The sequence below is a fragment of the Girardinichthys multiradiatus genome, chromosome 21 (assembly GCF_021462225.1).
Source record: "Girardinichthys multiradiatus isolate DD_20200921_A chromosome 21, DD_fGirMul_XY1, whole genome shotgun sequence".
Lineage (NCBI taxonomy): Eukaryota > Metazoa > Chordata > Actinopteri > Cyprinodontiformes > Goodeidae > Girardinichthys > Girardinichthys multiradiatus.
In genome coordinates this window covers 23,328,106-23,352,666 of record NC_061813.1, presented here as the reverse complement: position 1 = coordinate 23,352,666, position 24,561 = coordinate 23,328,106, and the positions used below count along the sequence as shown (strand labels likewise).

Below are 24,561 nucleotides of genomic sequence, written 5' to 3'. Positions count from 1 at the left end.
CCAGCTGGCTTATGTCTTTTGAAAGCAAAGCAAGGTGTGATTATTTTCTGTGTGTACATGTTTTACCTTCAAAGGAGCTGCTGAAGAGGACCCCTAAGAAGCACAACGACCACACACTGGTACAGGAGTCCCTCCAGGTGATGAAGGCGGTGTGCTCCAGCATCAATGAAGCCAAGAGGCAGATGGAAAAGTTAGAGATTTTAGAAGAATGGCAGTCCCATATTGAGGGATGGGAGGTGGGTCTTGACCTAATGCTTTTACTTTTTATTACCTTTTTGTGTTACTGTCTCATTTTAACCTGTTAGGTTAATTGGTCACTCTAAATTGCCCTTAGGTGTATGAAAGAGTATGTTCATGGTTGTTTGTGTGTTGCCCTGCGATGGACTGGCGACTTGTCCAGGGTGTACCCCGCCTCTCGTCCATAGACTGCTGGAGATAGGCACCAGCTCCCCCGTGACCCACTATGGAATAAGCGGTAGAAAATGACTGACTGACTGACTGACTGTCTCATTTTAGTCTATTTCAACATGATTAGGGGTTCTTATACCAAATCTGAGTCACCCTTGATACAGTAGCAGTTACAGTTGCAGGTCTACCAGCTTTGCACATCTAGAAACTGAAATGTTTTACCATTCTTTTTTGCATGAAGGCTCAAGCTCAGATTGAATGGAGAGCATCCGTGAACATCAAATTTAAAGTTTTTTCACAGATTCTCATTTGGTTTTAGATCTGAACTTTGACTGGGCCATTCTAACACATGAATATGGTTTGACCCAAGTCCTTCTGTTGTGGCTCTGCAATGTGGGTTGCTGTCCTGCTGAAAGGTGAACTTCCACCACGGTCTCAAATCTGTTCTCACACTAATGAACTGTTCGAAACATTTGTTTCTTTTATGCTTTTAATATCTGTATTTTAAAGTAATTTTCTTTTATGCAATGCATTTATGGTCAGGTTGTATTATTTTACTCTTTCCTTTGATGTCCGGTAAAGCACTTTGGATTAACTTGTGTATGATTGATGCTATATAAGTAAACTTGCCTTGCCTAACAGGCTTGGTTCCAGGATTGCCTTATATGTATCTCCGGCCATCTTCCAATCAACTCTGACAAGCTTCCCTGTCCCTCCTGAAGAAAAGCATCCCCACAGCATGATGCTGTCATTACTATGTTTCACAGTGTTTTAGCTGTATATATTTACAGTGATCAAATTAGACATAGGTGGACTCTGTTTACCAGCTAGCTGACTTCTGAAGGGAGTCAATGGGTCTCAATATGAATGCACAGCACACCTTTCAGATTCACTATATTGCACTACTCTGTCACATAAAACCCCAATAAGGTTTGTGGCTGCAATGTGACAAAATGTGAAAAACTTCAAAGGGTACAGATACTTTTTCATAGCTTTGTAATCTGCAATTGAACAACAAGATTTGTACCTTTTGTAGTCTTTTAAAATTGCTTGTACTCTCTTATGATAATAACTTCATTCATAGATTAAGAGAAAATTGGCTAATTCTTTCCCTCCAGTTGAATCTAAAGTCAAGCCATCATCTGGTCGGCTGGGTTTCATTTCTTGGTGTACAGCTTTTTGAGTGGATACATTATATGAGTTAAGGAATAATAGTGAAACAGGCCCAGTAATGGTTTATAGAAGAAGTATTGGAAGACATTAGAAGTTGTACTGACCTGTTGTATTGAATTTATGTTTTTACTGGAGATAATAGATTTGGAAAAGTTAAGAGACAGCATTGATTATTTGACTTCCCTCCACACGTATGAGATGTTTAAGCTTTTCAGATGTGTTGTTTTAGTATTAGCAGGACATATTGTTTTTCAGTGTAAAATGTGCGGCAGAACCATAAACAGATGTGGAGTTTTTCATCTTGAGTTGATTTGTCTTCACAGGTCAAAAAAGAAAAGTAAGGCCAAACAACTTGTATATATAACTGTGGTTTCTATTCCAATCTAAATAAAAATCATCAGGCAATAAAGATCCTGTACAAAGAGAGAAATATACTAGGGTAAGTAGGTACTAAATCCCAGAATAGTGCAGTCAGTATTGGGCTCAGTGTTGGGTGGGGTGACATCTTGTACTCGGTGCAGTCCTGGCTGCTGCTTCTCTGCGGTTTCTCTCCTGCACTTTTATTAATTACAAACATTAGCTCATTCTGGACCTGGACTGTCTCGACGGCTGCGCCCCGGGCTTACCAGACTCTGCAGGTCCTTCGAATAAGATGGAAATAAAAACTGGAGAGAGAAAGACAAGAAGGAATGAAAAAGAGAGGATTGAGCAATGGTTTGCATTTTGTTTTCCTGTGTGGGTGTTTGAGGAATGATGGGAGGGATGAGAGGTGATTGTGAAAATGTTTCCGTTCTCGTTTCCCCTGTCCGGAATGATTGCTCATTAGTGCTGACCCGCTCCACTGCTGGCCTGCCTCGGAGGCCTCCTGGCAGGTTCGCGTACATCGCGTGGGAGAGACAGGGCGAGGGCCTGCTGTGGTCTCAACTGTGATGACTGCCAGCGTTTGGCAGGACGGTGATTGCCGGTTGGTCAGCGCTGTAAGTGTCTGTGTTTTGTCAAAGTTGATTCATAGTAATGTTGCAAATTTAGACCTCAGTGTTGTAGTTTCCATTTGGTTTTCACCTGGAGTTTTGTTCTCTTATTTCATTGTTTATTCCACAGTATTTTTGTGGTGGGATTTGCTCAGTTTGACCTCTTTGAATTCAGAGATCCTCTCATTCTTTCCCTTTGTTAGTTGGATTTCTGCTGTATCCTTTAAAATACTGCTGTGTGCAGTTGTTTGACACTATAAAAATACAGCATACCTTAAATAAATATCCCTAAAAGTTTATTTATTTCAGTAATTCATTTTAAAAGTGATATATCTCAAGTGTTTATTTCTGTTAATTTTGCTTCCAGCTAAAGAAACCCCAGCTTCAATGTAAAGGCCCCAAGGTGTTGCTGTACAAGGTGTCGATTGGTGCTGTGTTGCTACTTGCGTTACATATATCTTATAACTTGTTCCGTTTGTTCATTTGTTCACCAACAAGTTTAATAAAGTAGAAAAATCCAGAGGTATTCCAACATACGTTTCCCAACTACACAAATGATCTCATATCTATACAGCAGTGTGTGGACACTCAGAAGCTGGTTGTGCTCCCTCTATCCAGCAACAACTGTTACATACTGATGAGTTCCCTTTTATATAGCTGCTGATCCAAATACTTTGCAATGCCAACTTGCGGATATATTATGTGTGCACATAATAAACAGAGCGCCTCCTACAGCGACTTTTATCTCATCTGCATTGTTGGGTCTGCTGTCTCTGGTCTCCCTCTTCTCCATATCTGACCGATTCTCTGAGGAGGTAATGTCAGGCCAGTAAAGCCCACTGATACCATGGTCTTTAAAGCGGGTACTGGCACTTTTGTCACTGTGGACAGCTACAAAGTCCCACTGGAAAATAAAATTAGCATCTCCATAAAGTTTGTCAGCAGAGGGAAGCATTAGTGGCTCTAAAATATCCTGGTAGAGCACTGCGCTGACTGTGGACTTTATAAAACACAGTGGACCAGCACAAGCAGATGACCTTTCTCCCAAAATCATCACTGATGGGAAACCTCAGAGTGGACCTCAAGCAACTTGGATTATATGCTCCCCAAACCTTCTTGAAGATTCTGGGACTTGATTTTGAAATTAAAGGAAAATTTAATGTTCATGTTAAAAGACACCTTTGAGCAAAAGTTCAGTCCTTTCTCTAATTAGAGTAGGTAAGATGCTTCTAACACAGTCTAACAGTTGTAGCCATGTCCTGCATACATCTGTGCATAATCTGTCTTAAAACACTGACTCCACCTTCAATACACGCCTTGTTAATCTTCCCCTAACTCTTGAATGGGCTTTCCTTCACAATCCTTTCAAGGATGTGGTTATCAATGTCATACCTTTTTCAATCACTTTTTCCTTCCACTCAGCTTTTTATTTGATATGCTTTGATGTAGCACTCTGTGAACAGCCACCAATGAGAGGGTCGGTGACTGTGTGCTGGACCACTGTCAAGTCATTTGTCTTTCCTGTGGTTGTGTGGGTCACAACATTACATTTAGCTATTAACAATTTATTTTTATTGGTTTGTTGTAAAAATTTAAGTCCCTATACACCCTAATACACCTGTGGTATATCCACAGTAATTTTGCTTTTCAATTTGCTAGATCTTGATCCTTTCTCGTGTTTATTGTTGCTGTTGTTTGGTTGTTTGTCTCTTTAAAAACAGTAAAATTAGATAATGGTGCCTAGAAGACCTTTGAATCAAGCAGGGTTAGCCTGAGATGCAAAGGAAAGAGAAGCTATTTTCAAAAGTGTCACAAAACAATAAAGGGCAACACTTGGTTCGGCCATTAAGGAAATGTTGATTTATTGTTTGAAATTGTTTGATGTCATTCTTGGCTTCTTCAAATGATCAAAACAAGTTTCCTGTGTCTGGTGTGCACATATTCAGTTGCTGCAAATTAGTTTAACATCTGGTCAAAAGCCATGAGAGAGAGCCAAAAAAAGTGTGGAGGAAGGAATAAAAGACACATAGGAGCAGAGAAGGGGAAGAAAAGTAAGAACTGCTCATAAGAAGCAAAAGGGAGGAGAAAGGGCGAGGAGAGGAAAGAAGGAAAAAGCCTGAAAGGTTTTGGCCCGCTGATGTCTCCAGCAGGAGGAAATGCTTAGCACATTTTCTGCCTCTGCGCACATGTGGGGTTATTTTTAGCTCTGAGAGAGGCTGATCAAACAGGGGTGCATAAATTCCCAGAGCGTGCAAAGTTTCAGGGGAAAGACAGTGCTCTTTATCACTTCTGCAGCAGGACGCCCAAGAAATGTGGTCACCAGGCGCGACAATGCAGCGCGTAGCCTGATAGGACAGGATGTTATTCTTTAGGCTATTAACCAGCCTGCGTTTTAACGTCCCACAGCAATCTGCGCGGAGGAAGCAGGGAGTGTTTTCACAGACCCCTGAGAGAGGGAACAGGAAAGGCTGGGCTATATGGACCCTCATCTGACCAGTGCTACATCTGAACACTAAGATATCAAAACTTTCTCTCTCATAGTAATCCCCACACAAGTAGTCATACCCCTTGAATTTTTTCACATTTTAATATGTTACAACCACAATCTACTTGAGATGTTATGTCAAAGGACAAGAGTAAGTGACATGAAAGAAAAACCTTTTACAAATAAAAATACGGTACGTGTGGCGTGCATTTCTATTCAACCCCCTTTACTCTTATTCCCTGAAATAAAATCCAGTGCAACCAATTATCTTCCAAAGCTAGTTTGTTAATGGCGTCCAGCTATATGTAATTTAAGCTCAGTATAAACGTGGCAGTTCTGTGACGACCTCAGAGGTTTGACAGAGAATGCTAGAGAAAACACAGCATCATGAAGACCAAGGAACACAGCAGACAGGTCAAGTTGTGAAGTTAAAAGCAGGGTTAGATAATAACACCTCAAGCTTTAAACATCTAACAGAGCACGGTTCAGTCTGTCATGTTATGCTGCTAATGTACAAATTTATGGCTGTCCATCTAAACTGACAGACTGGGGAAGGAGAGCAATTATCAGTGAAGCAGCCAAGTGACCCAGGGTAACTCTGGAGGAGCTGCAAAGATCAAATGGGAGACTCTGTCGACATTGTTGACAGAATGCCATTTCAGGCCTGCAGAGAGAATAATCAGGGCTGACCTTCCCTCCATCCAGAACTTATACAGGTCTAGGGTCAGGAAAAGAGCTGCTAAAATCTCTGCAGACCCCACACACCCTGCACATAAACTGTTCAGAGTTTTACCTTCAGGCCGCCGCTACAGAGCACTGTTTACTAAAACCAGCCGCCACAGAGACAGTTTCTTCCCCCAGGCTGTTTCTCTGTTGAAAATTTAATAGAGTATAAAACAACAGCAAACAGATGTTGCATATACACCTTTTTATTATATATGTGAATATTGTAAATTGTAAATTTGTATATTCTGTAATGCAAAAACAAAACCAAAGAGCAAAGTGTACCGGAGTCAAATTCCTTGTTTGTATGTACGAACTTGGCAATAAAGCTGATTCTGATTCTGATTCTGATTTACAGTTAATCACATGCCTTGTAGGGGACACAGCAACCATGTTGACTAAGGCGGTCTGTTAGATGATACCAAAACTAAATTTGAACTTTCTGGGCCGTGGCTGTAGTGCAGGGCTAAAACGTGTGACCCATGTCAACACAAGTCTTCGCAGGTTCGAGTCTTGGCCTGTTGACCTTTGTTGCATGTCTTCCCCCCTCTCTCCACCTATTTTCTGACAGCTTACGGTCAAAATAGAAGCAAATAAAGGCCAATAGAGCTGCAAAAAATTAATTATTTTTCCTACATGCAAAACACTTTGGCGAGAAACTAACATTCTACATCACCCTAAGCAACACACCTGCATGGTTAAACTTGGTAGTGGCAGCATCATGCTCTGTGGAAGCTTTGCAATAAAAATGGCTAGAGTTAAAGGAAAGATGGTAGCTAAATACAGGTTAATCCTGTAGGAAAACCTGTTGGAGGATGCTACAGCCTTGACAATGAGAACAATCCCAAACATACAGCCAGAGCTACAATGGAATGGTGTAGTTAAAAGCATCTTCACATGAATTACCTAGTCAAAGTCCAGTTCTAAATTCAATATGTGGCAAGACTTTAAAATGTATGTTCACAGATGCTCTCCATCCAGTGTTTCTGAGCTTGAACTGTTTAGCAAAGAAAAATGGTCAAAGATTTCAGTCTCTAGAAGTGCAAACCTGGTTGAGACATACCCCAATCTGAGGACTCGGGTTAAAAGGGTTTATCGATTGAGCGTTCATTGATTCTGAACATTCATGCAGGTATGTCTCAACAAAGTACTGTGAAGTTTTTGTTTGTAACATAACAAAAAGTCAAGAAACAATCCATATTATTTTGCAAAACGCTGTATTATCTTAAATTATAAAATACTTCTATGGTTTTTTGATTCAAGGTGTTGATGTAATCCTTGTAATTCTTCTGCTTGACTTTTTTTTCCAAGGGCTCCAACATCACAGATACGTGCACAGAGATGCTGATGCAGGGTGTCCTGCTGAAGATTTCAGCTGGAAACATGCAAGAGAGGGTTTTCTTCCTGTTTGACAAGCTTCTGGTTTATTGCAAAAAGAAAAACAGGTGCGTCTCCTCTCATTTTATCACGAGTCATGTTAATTTTTACACAGCTGTGAATTTTAACATCCTCTAATTTACAGTACAGCCTTTATATCATTTCCTGTAGTGGTACTTTACATTTTTGTAAAACAATGGGATCATTTTCTGAGATTAGAGATGAGCACAAAAAGAAACTGAAAGGAAATACGTAAGAATTAAATTTACAAAGATTTACTGTAAACACAGTCTCTTATTATCTCTTATGTAGTCTATTCATATTATAATCTTTCACCTAAGGTACCACTGTACTACAGAGCTTGACATTAGTTATCATTGGTGCAAGTTAAACCAGGAGACTCTTGCTGATTCGTGGCTATTATTGTGTTTCTACTAGCAGAGCAGCAGATAAATAGGCTACAGTGTAGGAAGCAGTATATTGTTCTGTGGCTACAGCTGCTAGCAGTGCTACTTCATTGATTCTTTGTTAATTCAATTCAATTCACTTGATTCATATAGTTTATTGGCCGTCAACATGACAGACACAAAACGAATACATTTATTGAGTACGAAAGGGGGAAAAGGGGGGCACGGCGCTGATGGTGTAGGGGTTAAGCGCGCGACCATGTACGGAGGCTACAGTCCTCGAGGCAGCTGTCCCGGGTTCGAGTCCCGGACCCGGCGACATTTACCGAATGTCCCCCTCTCTCTACCCCGTTTCCTGTCTACCTACTGTCAAAAATAAAGGCCACTAGTGCTGAAAAAATATCTGAAAAAAAAGGGGAAGAAATATAATCAGATGTGTTGATTAGCATCAAATCTGATTTATTTTCCTACTTATACAGCCTCATCCACAGATAAAATAAAAACATCAAACCTAACAGAGAACTGCAGCAAGGAGTGGGAACGTGACATCGGCAACTCTTAACAACGAGCATTAGACACTATCTACATAACAAAAGGTTGCCTGGACAGCATTACAGGATGCCTTTTCTGTCCTACATCACAAAGCTAAACACACGATTACTGGAATCTGCTGGGCCTTAACAGGAACCCTGTGCTTCAGTCAGATGAGACTAAAATTTAGATTTTTAGCAGCAGTGAGTCCAGCATAAAACAATCACCGAATATGTGGAAAAGCATCTCATGGCCAATGTTAAATACAGTGGAGGGCGTGTGATGCTGTGGGCCTGTTTCTCTTCCAAAGCCCCTAGGAAACTTGTAAGAGCACATGGCATTATCATACATTTGCCTATATAGACATTATAAAGGGACAAAGAGATTTAACCTATTTAGTTTATTCATGTGGTTTTTATTATCTGTTTGGAAGGCGTTTGAAAAACAGCAAAGCAACCAGCGAAGGTCCACGCTACCTGTTCAGAGGAAGAATCAACACTGAGGTGATGGAGGTGGAAAATGTGGATGATGGCACAGGTAAGCCCTGCAATACGAAATACCACTTCAGTTAGATTATCTGATTTATGCTCCCTCTGCAGAGAGACTTTAATATAACTGCAAATTATGCTCAGAAATTGACAAATTAATCATCGGCTTAACCTGTGTGATATTACTTTGTGAGAGATTAAAATTATATTTATCTAATGGCACTTTTACCATCCGTGGTTACATATCCTTGGGGCTGTGCTGCTGCTTGTTCTGGATTAACTCCCACGTTTTGTGTCTCTTGGCCTCTCGCAGCCACTGATTATCATTTATATTTGTAGATTTCACCTTTTCCCTTCCAGCAGACTTGGATGGACAGTCGGGTTTTTGTGTTTCTGGAGGGAGATTGATGGGTTTGGTTCTGGTAAGAGCAGGAGGATAAACATGCGAAGCAGGCAGCTGAGCAGAAACTCATGGGTGTTCTGCACCACAGACAGGAGATCTGAGTCTGAAATCCAGGGTGACAGGAGTATTTTAGCTGGGATTCCTGGGTAATAAAAGTGCTTTGACGTTTTCCCAGGCCAACACTCGCTGCCTGGGGTTGAAACCAACGCCCTCGAGGAATCCCAAACATAGAACACCACACTATATATGCTTTTAACTATGTTTAAAATGGATGGTTATTATTTTATGCTTTTTGTTGCTCCTGAAACAGAAAAAGAAGTTCAACTGGAGGGTATTTGAATTGTTCTTCAAAAGATGAAAACCAAAAATTCAATGCAACTAAATTTTAGGGGTTCATTTCAGTCTGCTGGCGTCTTTGATCATGTCAAAAAGCTCTTACTGTCCACCAGGATCGATTTCATATGTTTGCTCATTGTTGTATTTTTAATTGTAAACATTATTAAAACATCTATTAATACTTTTGGTGACAAACTGTTTTGGTCTGTGTGTCGCAATAGAATATTTAAAAATTATCAAATATATCTTACAATTGTTTTTTAAATACAAATATAAAGCAAAGTAAAAAGAATAAATGAAAGAAAAAATACCGCCTTTTCTGTTTCATCGCAATGTTTTTCTCGGTTATGCTATTTTTCAGTAGCTTTTACTAGCTTTTGCCATTTTTTGTGCTTTTGATTTTCTCTGTTATTTTTTGATTGTTTTCTTTGTTAAAGTTTGTCTTAATTTCATCTTTATGTCTTATTTTTGTTTATGTTTTTTTCATGTCTCTTTTTTGTGTTTATTTCCTACTACATGTGACCCTGTTTAAAGCTAAAGATGCTGCTGTTTAATCCATACGTTTTGGCCTGGTTCCTACAACATTTGCATCAATGAATCTGATCTGTACTTTACATCTTCCTCTTGGTTAAGAGAAACAGGATGAATTATAAACCATTCTCCAAATTAGTTCTTTGTTTGGGGCCATGAACAATAAAAATAAAGATGCAAAGTGTGAGACTCCTTTTAAATATTGTGTATAATTTAACAGGATTCTAGTGAAGATCTGGGTGCAAATCTTTCCTAAATAATTGCAGCATTATGTCTCATATTGTTGTAATGTTCTGAAAACATAAGTAAAAGGTTTGCTCATGCAGTTTATTTCAGACCTGGTTGTAGTATAACAATTCTAGGTTTTTACAAAGGTTAGTTAAAAGGGTTTGGGAGTTAGACATGACAATAAAATAAACTGGAATGCAGATGATGTCTGCAGGGTCTCTGGGGGTTTTCTGGGGTACGTAGAGAAGGCAAATTATGAGTTCTGCTCTTTAGCAGAACTCATAGTTCCACCAGTTATGCCAAGTTGTCCAGGCCCTGAAACAGCATAGCAGTGCCAGACCACCACACTACCACCACCATGTTTAACTGTTGGTATGATGTTGTTTTTCTTAAATGCTGAATGTATTTGTGTCAAATTTAATAGGATACACACATTCCAAAACGTTCCTCTTTTGTCTCATCAGTCAAAAGAATTTTGCCCCAAAGGTTTTGAGGATCATCACGATATTTTTTGGGCAAATGTTACACAGAGCTTTGCGTTTTTCTTTGTCAGCACTGTTATGTGCCTTGGAACTCTCCCAGGGATGTCGTTTTTTGCTCGTTGAATCATGAACACCAACCTTACCTGAGGTGCGTGACGTCTCCAGTGCTTTGGATGCTTTCCTGTTTTTTTTTTGTTACCTCCTTCATGAGTTGTCAATGCTTGAAGTAATTTTGGTAGGCACGCTACTGCTGGGAAGGTTCACCATTGTTTCATGTTTTCTCCATGTGTAGATAATGGCTCTCACTTTGGGTCGCTGGAGTCCCAAAGCAATAAAAACAGCTTCAATAGATGGCAGTAACTCTGTGTTTCATCTGTTTTTGAATTTCATTACATTGAGGGATGATGTGTTGCTTTTTGAGACCTTGTAAACTACGTCATGTTAACAAACAGGTTCTATTTAAGTAATTTATTGAAATGGTTTTTCTCAAAAATTCTTTGTCTAATAATACAATTTGTTTAATGATCTGAAACATTTAAAGGCAACAAAACTGAAAAATAGAAGGTGTTAGGGGCAAATTCTTTTTCATAGCACAGTAAAAGATTTCTGACTTCACCGGTGGGTCAAAAATAGCCATCAACTTTAAGGGAATCTTCTTATAGCTGAGTACATAATGCCTGCTGCATGTGTATTTTTCTTATTTATATCATTAAGGACGAAGAGTGATAATTAATGAGCCAATCTTTAGGGCTTTGTGGTCTCACTATGTGGATAGTGTTTGTGTTCTCAGTAGCTTTACAGACAATATTTTTATGGCACAACCATAATTTATTAAATACATGCATTCTTGACAGCTCTTTCAGAATTGTATTTGGCTTTTTTCAAATTCTGCTAAAGAGGTTTATATAGTTTGTCTTTCATGTAATTTATGCAAAACGATTTGTACCCTCTGGACATGACCTCATAAAGTGGATTTGTGTTACAACAGGATGTCTTTGTAAAACTTCTAGTTATTGTTTCTGACAGTGTGCTCTCCTTCTGTGCTGCACAGCTGACTACCACAGCAGCGGGAATATTGTTAATAACGGCTGGAAGATCCACAACACGGCCAAGAACAAGTGGTTCGTCTGCATGGCCAAGACTCCGGAGGAGAAACAAGAGTGGCTTGAGGCCATCATGAAAGAAAGGGAGCGGAGGAAAAGTATGAAGCTGCTTTAGTTAACCAGCCTTGGATCATGTTGAGTTATACGCTATACTCTGACTCTAAGAATGTATATTTTCAGTCCATTTAGCTAATTTTTAGTTTTGCGCTAGATAAATGTTCCATAATGTGACACATTAGGCCCACTCAAAGACTATTAATGCACACGGTGCTACTTATCCGGCCAAATTAGAGGGCATTAACCTTCTCCTGCTTGTAATTGATGCGTAGCCCAGGAGCAGATTACAAACATTAGTAACTGTGACTTTCATTCTGCAATACCTTCCTCCTCCGCACAGGTCTGAGGCTTGGCATGGAGCAGGACACATGGGTCATGGTCTCAGAGAAAGGAGAGAAGCTATACCACCTAATGACCAAAGGGAACCTAATCAAGGACCGGAAACGCAAGCTTACCACTTTTCCCAAGTGCTTCCTGGGAAGGTAAGGCTTCTACTTCTAATCTTTATGCTTTGGCTTGGAAATAACTCTCAAGAGATGCAAAAAACAATCTTGTGGTTTTCTTTTTGTTGCATCAGTGTAACTGTAAGGCAACTGGATGGCTATTTAACAACTCCTGAAGATGGATTAGAAAATAACTCTTGGCTATGTTTGGTGTTTTTATTTTTGTCCATTGAGGTCTTTTACAGTGTAAGGAGAATGTTACACTGAGATCTTTAGTAATACAAGTCTGTTTTCTTTTCTGACCTTTCACTGTTAATTTGACAAGGACTTCTTAAAACAGCAGCAGATGGGAAGGAAAAATAACACACATTTTGGGGAAATTGCTTATAAGTCATGTGATTTTAGTCTGATTTAGCCCATTAATTTTATTTAGGGATTATTAATGTACTGTCTGGGGAGGAGTTTGTGGTTGAATGACAGTCATAAATCAGAGGAAGGTACTTTTGTGTGGTTCGGCTGACTGCCTATTATCCGTCTCACTGGATACCTCTTTTTTAAGGATTTATTGTCTGTTTTCGTCTCATTTTAAATGTTGGGCTCATCATTTTTACACATCCTGGCATCTTCCTTTATCCTTTGTTGCTCTTTCCATATTTAGTCTAGAAGAGTCTGAACATGTTTCTTCTAGATTCTGATGGTGTGATGACAATGAGTAAAGGTTTCATGGTTTCATGGTTATACAACAATTTTAAAACAAGAATGTGGCTGTAGCGGCTAAAATAGAATCACAGATTACTCTAAAAGTGATTATTATTGATCATAGTTTTAGTAATTTTCTTTTTTTAACCACATATGAATAGATAACATGAGTGCATGTGTCTGCAGTTACTCGGTCAGCTATTTTACACTAATGACACAGATTTTAAAATGTTTGGTTTGTTAAGATGTTGAAGTTCACAGCTTTATTGGGGGAACTTTTAATCCGATCCGAGGGATCAGATCTGGATCGTCTTTTCCACAGCTAACTTAAAGAAAACAAAAAAATCAAGCCATGCAAACAAACACAAAACCAGAGTCCCAAAGGTCAATTGCTTTTTGTACTAGAAACCACAACAACAATGGCGACATTTCATGGAGATTTCAATATCTGTTTCACTTCGTTGAAACCAATGCAGGTTGTTGTTGGGCTTGAGAGATGGCCAATATTTGCCATCTAAGCTGCTACCATGCAGATAGCTGGCGAGTGTCTATGCTGTCACCAACAGTAGTCAGCCTAACAGTTAGCCACCCTGCTACATAAGGCTACGCTACACACTTTGACTTCGCTGCCATCACACAGTGAGGCAATAAGTAACTAGACAGTCAACAAAGAGTAGTCACAAGCGCCAGCATCTCAACCGTTACTTCTGCTAACTAGCCTTGCATTAGTCAGGCTACCAGAAAATGTATAGACTTATAGACTGAGGCTTACTATTAACAAACAGTAAACACTAAGCTCTTTTAGCACACCAGCTGCTAGCCAGTTTGTAAGATTGTATTCATTCGGTTTGTCCCCAAACATTAAACATCACCGCTGTAGTTCCACAACTACGGTTAGAGTGTAAGCCTGGTGTTCCCGCTAATGGCTTCCAAGACAGTCAGCACTGTGGTTAACCCATTGCCATGGCTGTGTGTCTGTGGATGCCAAATCTCGGCTAAGAGTACGCACAACATTTGTTTTACCTGTCTGGGCCTGGAGCATGCCCAGGTGGCGCTTACTACACTGGGCTCATGCGAACACTTTTCGCGCTTGATTTTATCACATAAACCGCCTGGACCTCATGGCTACGTTTCTGACATGAAAACATTTTCTCCCTTTCATAAGGAACTACCATATTTTAATCAGGACAGACAAGACTATGGTTGTGACAAACAGGGAGAACTAACTAATGTCCCTTCGGTTGCACAAGCAGGAACATAGACTGATTATGTGAAGCAATGTGGATCTCCTCTCCCTGAGAGCAACTCATGTGCCAGGGGCCCAGAATTCAGGAGCAGATCTGCTTTTCAGGGGGGAACCACCACTATGGGGAATGGAGGTTATACCCAGAAATGGTAGAACAGATTTGGGACCAATATGTGCAACCCCAAGTCCACCTGTACACTTCATAGGAGAAGACACAGTTTTTTTTTCACTGACAGATTGGGATCCACCACTGGGGTTAATGCACTCGCATACGAATGGCCTTAAGTCCTCCTATATGTCTTCTAACCAATAGCAGCCCCAACTCTGGCCAGAGTAAGGGTCCAGGAAGTGTCATTACACCTAGTGGTTTCTTACTGGCCCCGTAAAAACTGGCTGGCAGAGGTTGCTCAGTTCCTGTGCGACAAACTGTTGCAGCTACCAATACGCAGGGATTTGATTTCATAAGCACACAGGCAGATTTTTCATTTACACCAACAACACCTAGCTCTTTGGAGAGCAGGGCGTATATTCAGTAGATTTTCTGTCTAATGTTATTCTGACCATTATAAGCTCTATGGTGCTCTCAGCATGGTCTCTATACATATGCAACTGCAGGGTATTTTAGGAGTGGTGCTTTCAAAATCAGACCCTCCCATTCACATGTTCCATGCAAGTCATCCTGACAGTCCTTCTGAAACTCCTGGACGAAGGAAAGTAGTTTTCTACTGCAAAGGTTTATTTGGCAGCCTTTTCTGCCTCTCATGTTGGGTTTGGCAATATGCCGGTGGGACAACATCCCATCATCTATCGTTTTATGAAGGATGCTCACATTCTCTGGCCATCGTCTAAACAGATATCCCGTTCATGGGATCTCCCAACTATTTTGGATGCTCTATCACAAGCTCCTTTTGAAGCTTCTGTCATTTAAGACAGCCCTCCTCTGCTAAATGGGTTATTGCCTCAATACAGCCAGACCAGGAAATATTTTCAGCTTCAAACTGGGCATCACCGCATAATTTGCAGAATTTTACAGTTTAGATATTACTGCACCCACACTTCCTAGAGGAGCTCGACTCCCCACCCTGAGCAAAATTCTAGTCTGGTAGATAACCTTAACAACTTCTACTGCAAGTTTGAAAACCACCCGTTCACACCTCCCACTAACTCTTCCACATCGCATTCAAATACAGACCCCCCTGCCTGGATTTAAGACCTATGAGGAAGATGTAATAGGGTCTTTCAGCGTCAAAACATAAAGAAAGCTCCAGGACCTGACAATGTCTCCCTCTCATGCCTGAGTGTTTGGTATAACCAACTGGCTCCCATCTTCACTCATATCTTCAGCAAGTGTATGGAGTTGTGTGAGGTTCCCATGTGCTTCAAATGCTCCATCATGAGCCTGGTCCCCAAGAAATACACCATCATGGGGTTTAATGACGAAAGACCTGTCACCCTGATGTCTGTGGTCTTGAAATCCTTTGAACGCCGGTTGAAGTATCTGGAGGACATCACAAGCCCCCTGCTAGATCCCCTGCAGTTTGCTAACTGGGCAAACAGGTTGACAGATAATTCAGTCAATCTGGGACTACAGTTAATCCTGTACCACCTCGACCACCCAGGGACATATGCCAGGATTCTGTTTGTGGACTTCAGCTCTGCCTCAACACCATCAACCCAGATATCCTCCACTAGAAGCTCACCCAGCCCTGACCGATCAGTAGCAGGGGTTGAGTTTCGGGAGCATCTTCTCCCGCACACAAACCATCAGCACCAGCACCCCCCAGGGGTGTGTTCTCTCCCAACTAGTCTTCTTCCTGTACACAAATGAATGTATTTCAGCGGACCCGTCTGTGAAACTCCTGAAGTTTGCAGATGACACCACTGTTATTGGTCCGATCTAGGATAGTCATAAGTCTACAAACAGACAGGGAGTGGATCAGCTGGTGCACTGGTGCGTCCCGCAAGCAAACCTTTCAAACTTTTACCTTCAGATCGGCACTACAGAGTGCTCGTACTCGTACTCATCGTCTTCCGCTTATCTGTGGACCGGGTTGCGGGGACAGCAGACTCAGCAGACACCCATACTTCCCTCTCTCCAGACACCTCCTCTAGCTCCTCCGGGGGGAGCCCAAGGCGTTCCCAGGCCAGCCACGAGACATAGTCCCTCCAGTGTGTCCTGGGCCTCCTCCCGGTGGGACGTGCCTGGAACACCTCCCGAGGAAGGCATCCAGGAGGCAGGAGGTTTAGATGCACGAGCCACCTCTACTGGCTCCTCTCGATGTGGAAGAGCAGCGGCTCTAGTCCGAGCCCCTCCCGGATGAACTACAGAGTGCTATTTGCAAAAACCACAGAGACACTTTCTTTCCCCAGGTTGTGTCATGATTTGCACATGTTTGTGTTTTGTTAATTGCACCCATATGTTTTCCATGCAGTTCTTTTCACCTCAGTTGTATTTAAGTTCCTGTTTTCTGTCCCTTGATTGTTGGGTTCTCTGTTGCTGTGTCCCTGGTTTCCGAGTTGCAATGTTTTTGTAAGTTTTCACTTTGCTCATTAAAATATATCCATCCACTATGCGCCTGCTGATGTCCTGTTGCCTCTTTGGTCCTCCGCAAACTCAAAATGTGACAGGCTGTCCCCCTGATGAACACCTAACTGTCATGATTTGGTTTGAGGACTCAGAGGCAGAGGAGGCAATAATCGGTCTGAATGTTTATGTAATGATAAAAATAAAAAACTTGAACATGAAAGTCAATGGAAGGAACCAGTGAGGAACAAAGAAAAGCAGTTAGTATATATATATACACTATATATACTGAGGCTGGGGTAGATAACTGAGAAGCAAACCAGACGAGCTAATTAGAGGGAATGAGTTGCAGCTGAGGCAGAGAGAAGGCAGAGCAATCAGTGGACAAACTTGGCAAATAACGTTGATTCTGATTCTAGACGTTAGACTGAAGATGGTTGGCATAAACTGTAATCCAGATAATGTTTTGGCACAGCCTTTATTTTCCATAGCACAGCTTTAGTCTCTTTTTGTGTAATAAAATAATTTTGACCTATAATCAGGCTGAAAAGCTGTCGATCAGACATGTTTTTGAAAGCCTGAAGAATAAAAAGAAACGCTTTAAAAGTCCATTTGGACATAGTTGTGGCCAAGTTACATGACATGGTGGTTTTAGAAATCGGTACTGATTTCTCCTTTGGGCTGTATAGACAACTCAATCCCTTGTGGTTTAGGCAAGGAATGAATCTGTCAACTGAAAGGATTAAAAGGATCAAAAGCTAGTCATATGCGGTCATCTCCATGAGTCTGAAGAGATCAAGTTGTGAGAAAGTAGCACAGAGAAGCTCCCTGTGGGATCATGTAACACCTGGATGACCAGTTGTGTCTAAAAAGACATCTCCAGCCCATCCATACTCCCACAGCTCAGATGATTTCAGAGATGGCTTTATGGAGGCGTAATTGTTGAGTGAGAAACAGTATTACATATCTCTGATGAGAACCACATTGCCATTGGCTTCGTCTCTGCCCACTTCTTCCATTGTGAAACTCTACATCTTTTATTCTCCCACCACAACATTTTTTTTAATGTTTTTCACTTTTCTATTTAAAGCTGAGGGTGGGTCTTCAACTCCTCCCCTTTAAATAGCACAATCCTATTTGTGATTTGTGATTTACTCTGCATGTGAGCAATTCATTAAATAAAATGTGTGCGACAGCCGTCCAGCTAGACACTTCTCATTGCATTTTAAACTTGAAATAGGCAACAAAACAAAAATGTAATTCGATTGTTAACGCATGAGACACACCACTGTCAGCTTCTCATGACAGGTATTGATGAAAAAGTTAAAGGATTCGCTGGAATTTATCGGGATGCTCTGCCAGGAATAGGATATTATTGTAAAAGGTAGATGTTGAGTTGGACTTCATTCTGCCATGACTACATGAAACTAAAACCAACTGTGCACATTTATTTTATTTAAATAAAGACAGTCCTAATGTTGCAGGTTTGCTTTATTTATAGTGATATGACAAAATTAGGACACCCTACAACAGCCACCATTCTGAAATATTTGGAGATACAATTATTTAATATGATTTTTAACTGCAGTATCTAATAAATTAAAGTATTAAAGAAAAACAAGGAAAAGTAACCTGAAAACCAGAGTAAATACTAAATACAGTTTTTAAATTATGATTTAATACAAAACTTTGCCAATTTTGTTAAATCATAAATTAAGGGTGATTAACCACATATTTAAAAAGAGAGTTCAGTTTCACCAGCCACTCCCAGACCTGATTACCGCAAAACTGTAAACATGTCAAATCAAGAAATCCGTTAGATATAATGTGTCTGACAATATAAAGTAGGGTGAAATATCTCAACAAATCATGGCCCGATGTAAAGATTTAAGAACAGATGAGAAACAAAGTCATTAGCATCTATCCGTCCGGAAAGAGTCCCAAAGCCCTTTCCAAGTCTTTGGGACTCGAGGGAACCACACTGAGAGACATTATCCACAAATAAATAAAACACTGACAGTGATGAACCTTCCCATGAGTATCTGTCATACAAAAGTTATATTAGTCATGAACAACTCATCAAGGAGGTCACAAAAGAAGCCAGACCAACATCTCAAGTGCTGAAGACCTCACTTGCCTTTAGCTAAGGTCAGAGTTCATGATTCAATGACAAGAGACTGGGCAAAAACTGGGTCTATGGTAAAGTTCCAATTGGAAAACCACCGCTGAGCAAAAAGAACATAAAGGCCCATCTGATACTTTCCCCAAAAAACCCAGGAATTTTGGATGATATTTTGTCATCAGGTTTAAACGGTTGATGGCACTTGTTCAGCCAAGAGTGGAACGACCAGATAGCCTTTTACCAGGAATAAATGAAATCATAATTTTAAAACTGCATTTTGTATTTACTGTTATCTTTGTATGAAATTAAAATTTGCTGGATAATCTGAAATATTTCAGTGTGACAAAAATGCAAAAACAGAATAATTTACAGTGTATTAATAGGATTGTGTTTTTCCATGTGGTTAGTTGTGGTGACAGAAAACATCCATGATCAATGTTTAAACAATGTAAGATGTCAGGACTGGGGAGTTTAGACTTTTTGTCATTCCAAGATCTTTGTAAAATTTTCTTTTTTGACTGAACCTTGACTACGGATCGGCTCCATCGTGGTCTGGATATCGCCTCTAGAGAATTCCAGTGGTGCAGCTCCTGGCTGTGTTTGTTTGGCTTTTGTGGGGAGAAAGGAGTTTGTGGATATATTCAGGGAGAGGAATGGTACATTCACAAGTTGTCTTTGTTTAGCCTGCTTACCTTACTCTGTTTTCTTTGTATCCATCCTTTCTGTCAGTCAGTTTTAGTAACTGAGAAATCGAATGAGGGAAAATGATCCCATTTAGCTCATTTGGACCATCAAAGCATCAGATGCTGTTTGTGGCTTTATGCTGTTGGTTTGTTTTCTCTTCCTCAAGTTTTTCAAAAAAAAAAAATCCTGACATCCAATTAAACTCTGTGTTTGGTAGTGTTATACTGGGGATCTAAAATAAATGAATTAAAACAAGACAAAACAGAAGAAGGTAAAACCTGATGGTTTATTTTATAGACAAGTCTGACACTGGACAGTAAATAAACAATTCCTTTGGGATATCTCTGGTCCTGAAAACGTCTTCCCCTTGGATCGCTCTCATCACCTTTTTTCCCCTGTGTTTTTGTGTATTATTGTTGTTTGGTCTTTGAGTGAACTGGTGTGTAGTTATGTCCGTGTTTTGTTGCTTGTTTTCCCTAGTGATTTTGTTTCTTGGCTGATGGAAATTGGAGAGACGGGCAACCTAGAGGAAGGGGTTCACCTGGGTCAAGCTCTGCTGGAGAATGGTATCATCCACCATGGTTAGTGTCTTCCTTTCCTCATTTCATTCCTTCCTTCGAAAGCTTTGCCGCCTAAGATCTCCAACATAATCTGTTGAAGCCCAGTGGACCTTTTGTTTTAACATACTGCCACTCCTTTTCTAACATCTTGTCTTGTTGAACAAATGTTCTGATAAGCAAAGATTCCCACTGTTTTAACCCATTTGCTGATTTTCTTATTTACTTTGCTGTTGACATAAATGTCATGGTGATGTTGGGCCTTTAATGATGTATTTTAACTATATGTATTTCAAGGTGAAATGAACATATGACAATCAACCTATTTGAATCCCATATCAAGAATTTAGTTCATGAATTAGTTGTGGAATGTCTTTAATGTACACTTGGTCAAAGTTGTGCATACAGGCTCGTGTACAAAGTGCATTCACCCAAACTAACATTTGGTATAATATTCCGTAGAGATCTGCACTTTAACCACATGCTTCCCATGGCCATCAACAGGCTTCTGGTAAGATTCTGGCCGGACATTTGACCACCATTCCTGGCAGATTTGGTAGAGTTCATTTAGCTTGGTTGGTTTTCTGAGATGGACATAGCCTTTTGCATAGTCCAAAAATCTTAATCTTGTGACCTCTGAGTTAGATGGTCAAAACATGGACACCATTGGGTGTTCTAACAGCAAGAAAAATGATCCCAAACAAGAATCAGTCCCAAACAGCCGGAACAATTTTCAGAATTCATGGAGTTTCCTTTCATAGGGTTGGTTTCATAGGGAAACCAATCAATTTTAACAAACTCTGCCAATTATGCTGAGAAGAAGAGTCAAATATCCACCCAGAAATATGCCAGAAAATTCCTAAAGGCTAAACAGCATGTGGTCACTATGAATTTTGCCAGAGAACATCAAATAAAATATTTATAAATGTGTATGTTTATGTTGGCACCAATTTTGACCATGTAAGGAGCTGTGAAAATCCCTTGCAAATTTTAAATTGTGCATCGCATTCTTGTTTTTCAAATATGCCAAAGTTGTCGTACAATCATTTCACCCTGAATATAAAAAACAATTTAAAAAAATTGACAGAACCAAAATTAGTGTGATGTTAATTTGTAGGATGAGGCCTAAATTGTTTTTTTGCGTTACATTCAGAGAAAATGGTGTATAATGCATGTTTTACCTTCAGAGACTAACTAAATCTCTCGGTGGCTCAGTATCACTTCCACTCTCAGAAATGAAATGGGGTTTGAGAGGAATCACCGAGCTCACTCTGTGCAGTCGGCATCCCCGAGTATCAGAATATCCTTTCATAAGAACCTTTAATGGAACCTGCTCGGCCGCAGCCAGGAATACGAAGCCAATTGTTATTATTGCTGGGGGGTCCACATAAAAGCAGCCTAAAGCAAGCGAGGCACGGCACTCTCTGAGCAGCTGGGTTATCTGTGACAGCTTTGCACGAGGTTGGATTTTTCTTCTTGTGTGGGAAGCGTGTTTCTTTATGCTGCCCTGCTCAGCTTGACAGTGTTTTTAAACCTCTTATAGCTTAGAGTTTAAAGCGAGACATAAAAAAAAAAACACTACCTAAGGGCTTGACTTTCTTACTTGTTTCCTCTCTAGGACATCTCTTGTCAGGATTTCGTTTTATTTTCCAATCTGAATTTTGTTTCCCAGTCACAGACAAGCACCAGTTCAAGCCCGAGCCTGTGCTGTACCGTTTCCGATATGACGACGGCACCTACCACCCCAGGTGTGACATGCATGATGTTATAGCCAAGGTAAAGGTCCTGCATCACGGAGAAAGAATAAATTACATTTTACCAAAACATTTCTGACATAAGAAACCCTGTCTTTTTTGTTTTCTTCAGGGTGTCCGGCTGTTCTGCCGTCTTCACAGCCTCTTCAGCCCTGTCATCAGGTATACGTCCGTTTATTTTTACATTCTTACTGAGGAAGGTGTGGCAACAGTAGAATGTATTTGACTTCTCTTTCACAGAGCAACAGAAATGAAGGGTAGATGTGTTATCAGTAATGCTACTGATAAACTGGAGATTCCTGACAGTGATTTCATAGCATATTTATCTGATTGAGCCTATAAAAAATTCTATGTTTTTTGTCACTCATTTCAGAAAGTGAAACTCATATTATACAGGTTCTTTACACATAGAGTGAAATATTTCAAACTCTTATTTCTTGTAATTTTGATGATTATGGCTTACAGACAACGAAAACCCAAATCTCAGTGTCTCAGAAAATGTGATTATTACATAAGATCAATAAAAAAAGATTATTTTAAACAGGCCTGTCAGGCTTCTGTCCATTTCTACGCACTCGGTTGGACCTTCTTTTGCATGAATTACTGCATCAATGCGGCGTGGCATGGAGGCTATCAGCCAGTGGCTCTGCTGAGGAGTAATGGAAGCCCTTCTTTTATAGTGGCCTCCAGGTGATCTGCATTGTTTGCTCTGGTGTCCCTCATCTTCCTCTTGACAATATCACATAGATTGTCTATGGGGTTCAGGTCAGGTGAGCTTGGTGGCCATGACAGTAACACCATGATCATTGAGTCATCTTTTGGTACATTTTGGGAGTGTGAGCAGGTGCTAAGTCCTGCTGAAATCAGCATCTCCATACAGCTGTCAGCAGACAGAAGCATGAAGTGCTCTAAAACTTCCTGGTAAATGGCTGCAATGACTATGGACTTCACAAACACAGTGGACCAACACCAGCAGATCACATGGCACCCCAAATCATCACTGACTAGAAACTTCACACTAAACTTCAAATAATGTTGATTCTGTGCCTCGCCAATCTTCCTCCAGACTCAGGGACCTTAGTTTCCAAATGAAAGGCAAACTTTACCTTAATCTGAAAAGAGGACTTAAGGCGCTTCTAACGCTGTCTCTGGTTCAGGAGTGGCAGGAATGTGGCCTTTGATGTGTTGACTCCAGCCTCAGTCCACAGCTTCTTTAGCAATGACATTTTTTGGCTTACCCTCCCTGTTGAGGGTGTCAATAACTGTCTTCTGAACATGTGTCCATTCAACAATCTTCCCAGTGATTGTGTAGGCTACTGACCCAGACTGAGAGACCGTTAAGAGGCTCAGGAAACCTTTGCAGGTGTTTTGACTTAATTAGCTGATTAACCTATTCACTATATTCAGATTTTCTAAAACACTGGTTTTCATCATCTGTAAGCTGTAATCATCCACATTGTCCACATTGTTCACATTTTAGCTGCACCGTGAAGCCAATCAGAATAATCTTTCTTATTTAATGGACTTGATGCTGATTTTGCACTTAGAATTGACAATTGTTCTCACAGTGTTTAATTAGACATCATAAAAACCAGAGAGATGGACATCACCTAACTAATTATCAGCTTGATGTCTGTTAAATGTATAGTGACTTGCAAAAGCATTCATACTCATAAAACGTTTTTCTTCACATTTTGTTACAATACAGCCACAGACCCCATGTATTTTACAGTGATTTTATGTGATAGGCTGATGTAAAAGTACCACATTGTTTTGCAGGTAAAAGAAAATGCTACATAGTGTTTAAAAAGTTTGACAAATAAGATCTGAAAATTGTGGCTTGCCGTCTATAATCTAACAGTTCTAAAAAAATCTAAGCAAACCAATTGCTTTAAGAAGTTCCCTGTGTGTAATTTAATGTTAATATAAATCCTGCTGTTCTCTGAGAGCCTCAGAGATTTGTTGGAGAGCCTTGGTAAACAAAAAGCATCATGAAAACAAAGGTCATGGGTAAAGTAGTGGAAAATTATAAAGCTACTTTAGGTTATTTAACAATATCCAGAACTTTAGACATTTTGCCAGTGCACTGTTCAAACAATCATCTCAAAATGGAAAGATTACACATAACTGAAAACCTAGCAAAATATGGCTGCTCACCTAAACTGTTGGGCCAGGCAATGAGAGTATTAAAAGACCCAGGGAAACTCTGAAGGAGCAGCAGAGTTATAAATCTGGCCTGTATGGAAGAAAGCCATAAGAAGTAACTTTTTGCAGTTTGCCTCAAACCATGTAGCGGACACAGCAAATGTATGGAAAAAGGTGTTCTGGTCCGATGAGATCAAAATTGCACGTTTGGTCTACCTGCAAAACACTATGTGTGGCAGAAAACCTAGTCAGCACATCATTCTGAACACACTATCCACAAGGAGAAACCTGGTGGTGGAGGAATAATTCTGGGTGAAAGCTTCATTCACTAGAGTCAGGGAAGCTGGTCAGAGTGGATGGGAAGATTGGTGGAGCTGAATACAGGACATCACTGTCAGAAATCCAGTTAAAGGCTAAAAAAGACTTGACTGGGGTGGAGGTTTACCATCCGGCACTAAACATAGAGCCATAGCCACAGTGAATTAAATTACATCATATTCATGTGTTAGAATGGCCCAGTCAAAGCCCAGACCTAACTCCAAACGAGTCTCTGATGGTCACGGATTCTCTCCATCCAGTCTGTCTGAACTTGAGCTGTGTTGCAAAGAAGAATGACACACAAGAAGACATGCAATAAGTCAGGGAGGGCTTAAGGCAGTTGCACAGACCACTTTTTCGGACTTT

At 40.3% G+C, this 24,561-nt stretch overlaps 1 protein-coding gene across 4 annotated transcripts in view; it reads left to right on the top strand.

Moving 5' to 3' along the window:
• Positions 1-24,561, top strand: part of prex2 (phosphatidylinositol-3,4,5-trisphosphate-dependent Rac exchange factor 2) — a 156,184-nt gene that overhangs the window by 46,196 nt on the left and 85,427 nt on the right. For all 4 annotated transcript variants that reach the window (XM_047350111.1, XM_047350114.1, XM_047350112.1 and 1 more), the window contains 8 exons: positions 75-236; positions 7,072-7,205; positions 8,509-8,612; positions 11,595-11,744; positions 12,044-12,185; positions 19,902-20,002; positions 21,651-21,754; positions 21,845-21,894. In XM_047350111.1, the coding sequence (XP_047206067.1) occupies positions 75-236; positions 7,072-7,205; positions 8,509-8,612; positions 11,595-11,744; positions 12,044-12,185; positions 19,902-20,002; positions 21,651-21,754; positions 21,845-21,894 (947 nt within the window). The remainder of the gene's footprint in view (positions 1-74; positions 237-7,071; positions 7,206-8,508; positions 8,613-11,594; positions 11,745-12,043; positions 12,186-19,901; positions 20,003-21,650; positions 21,755-21,844; positions 21,895-24,561) is intronic.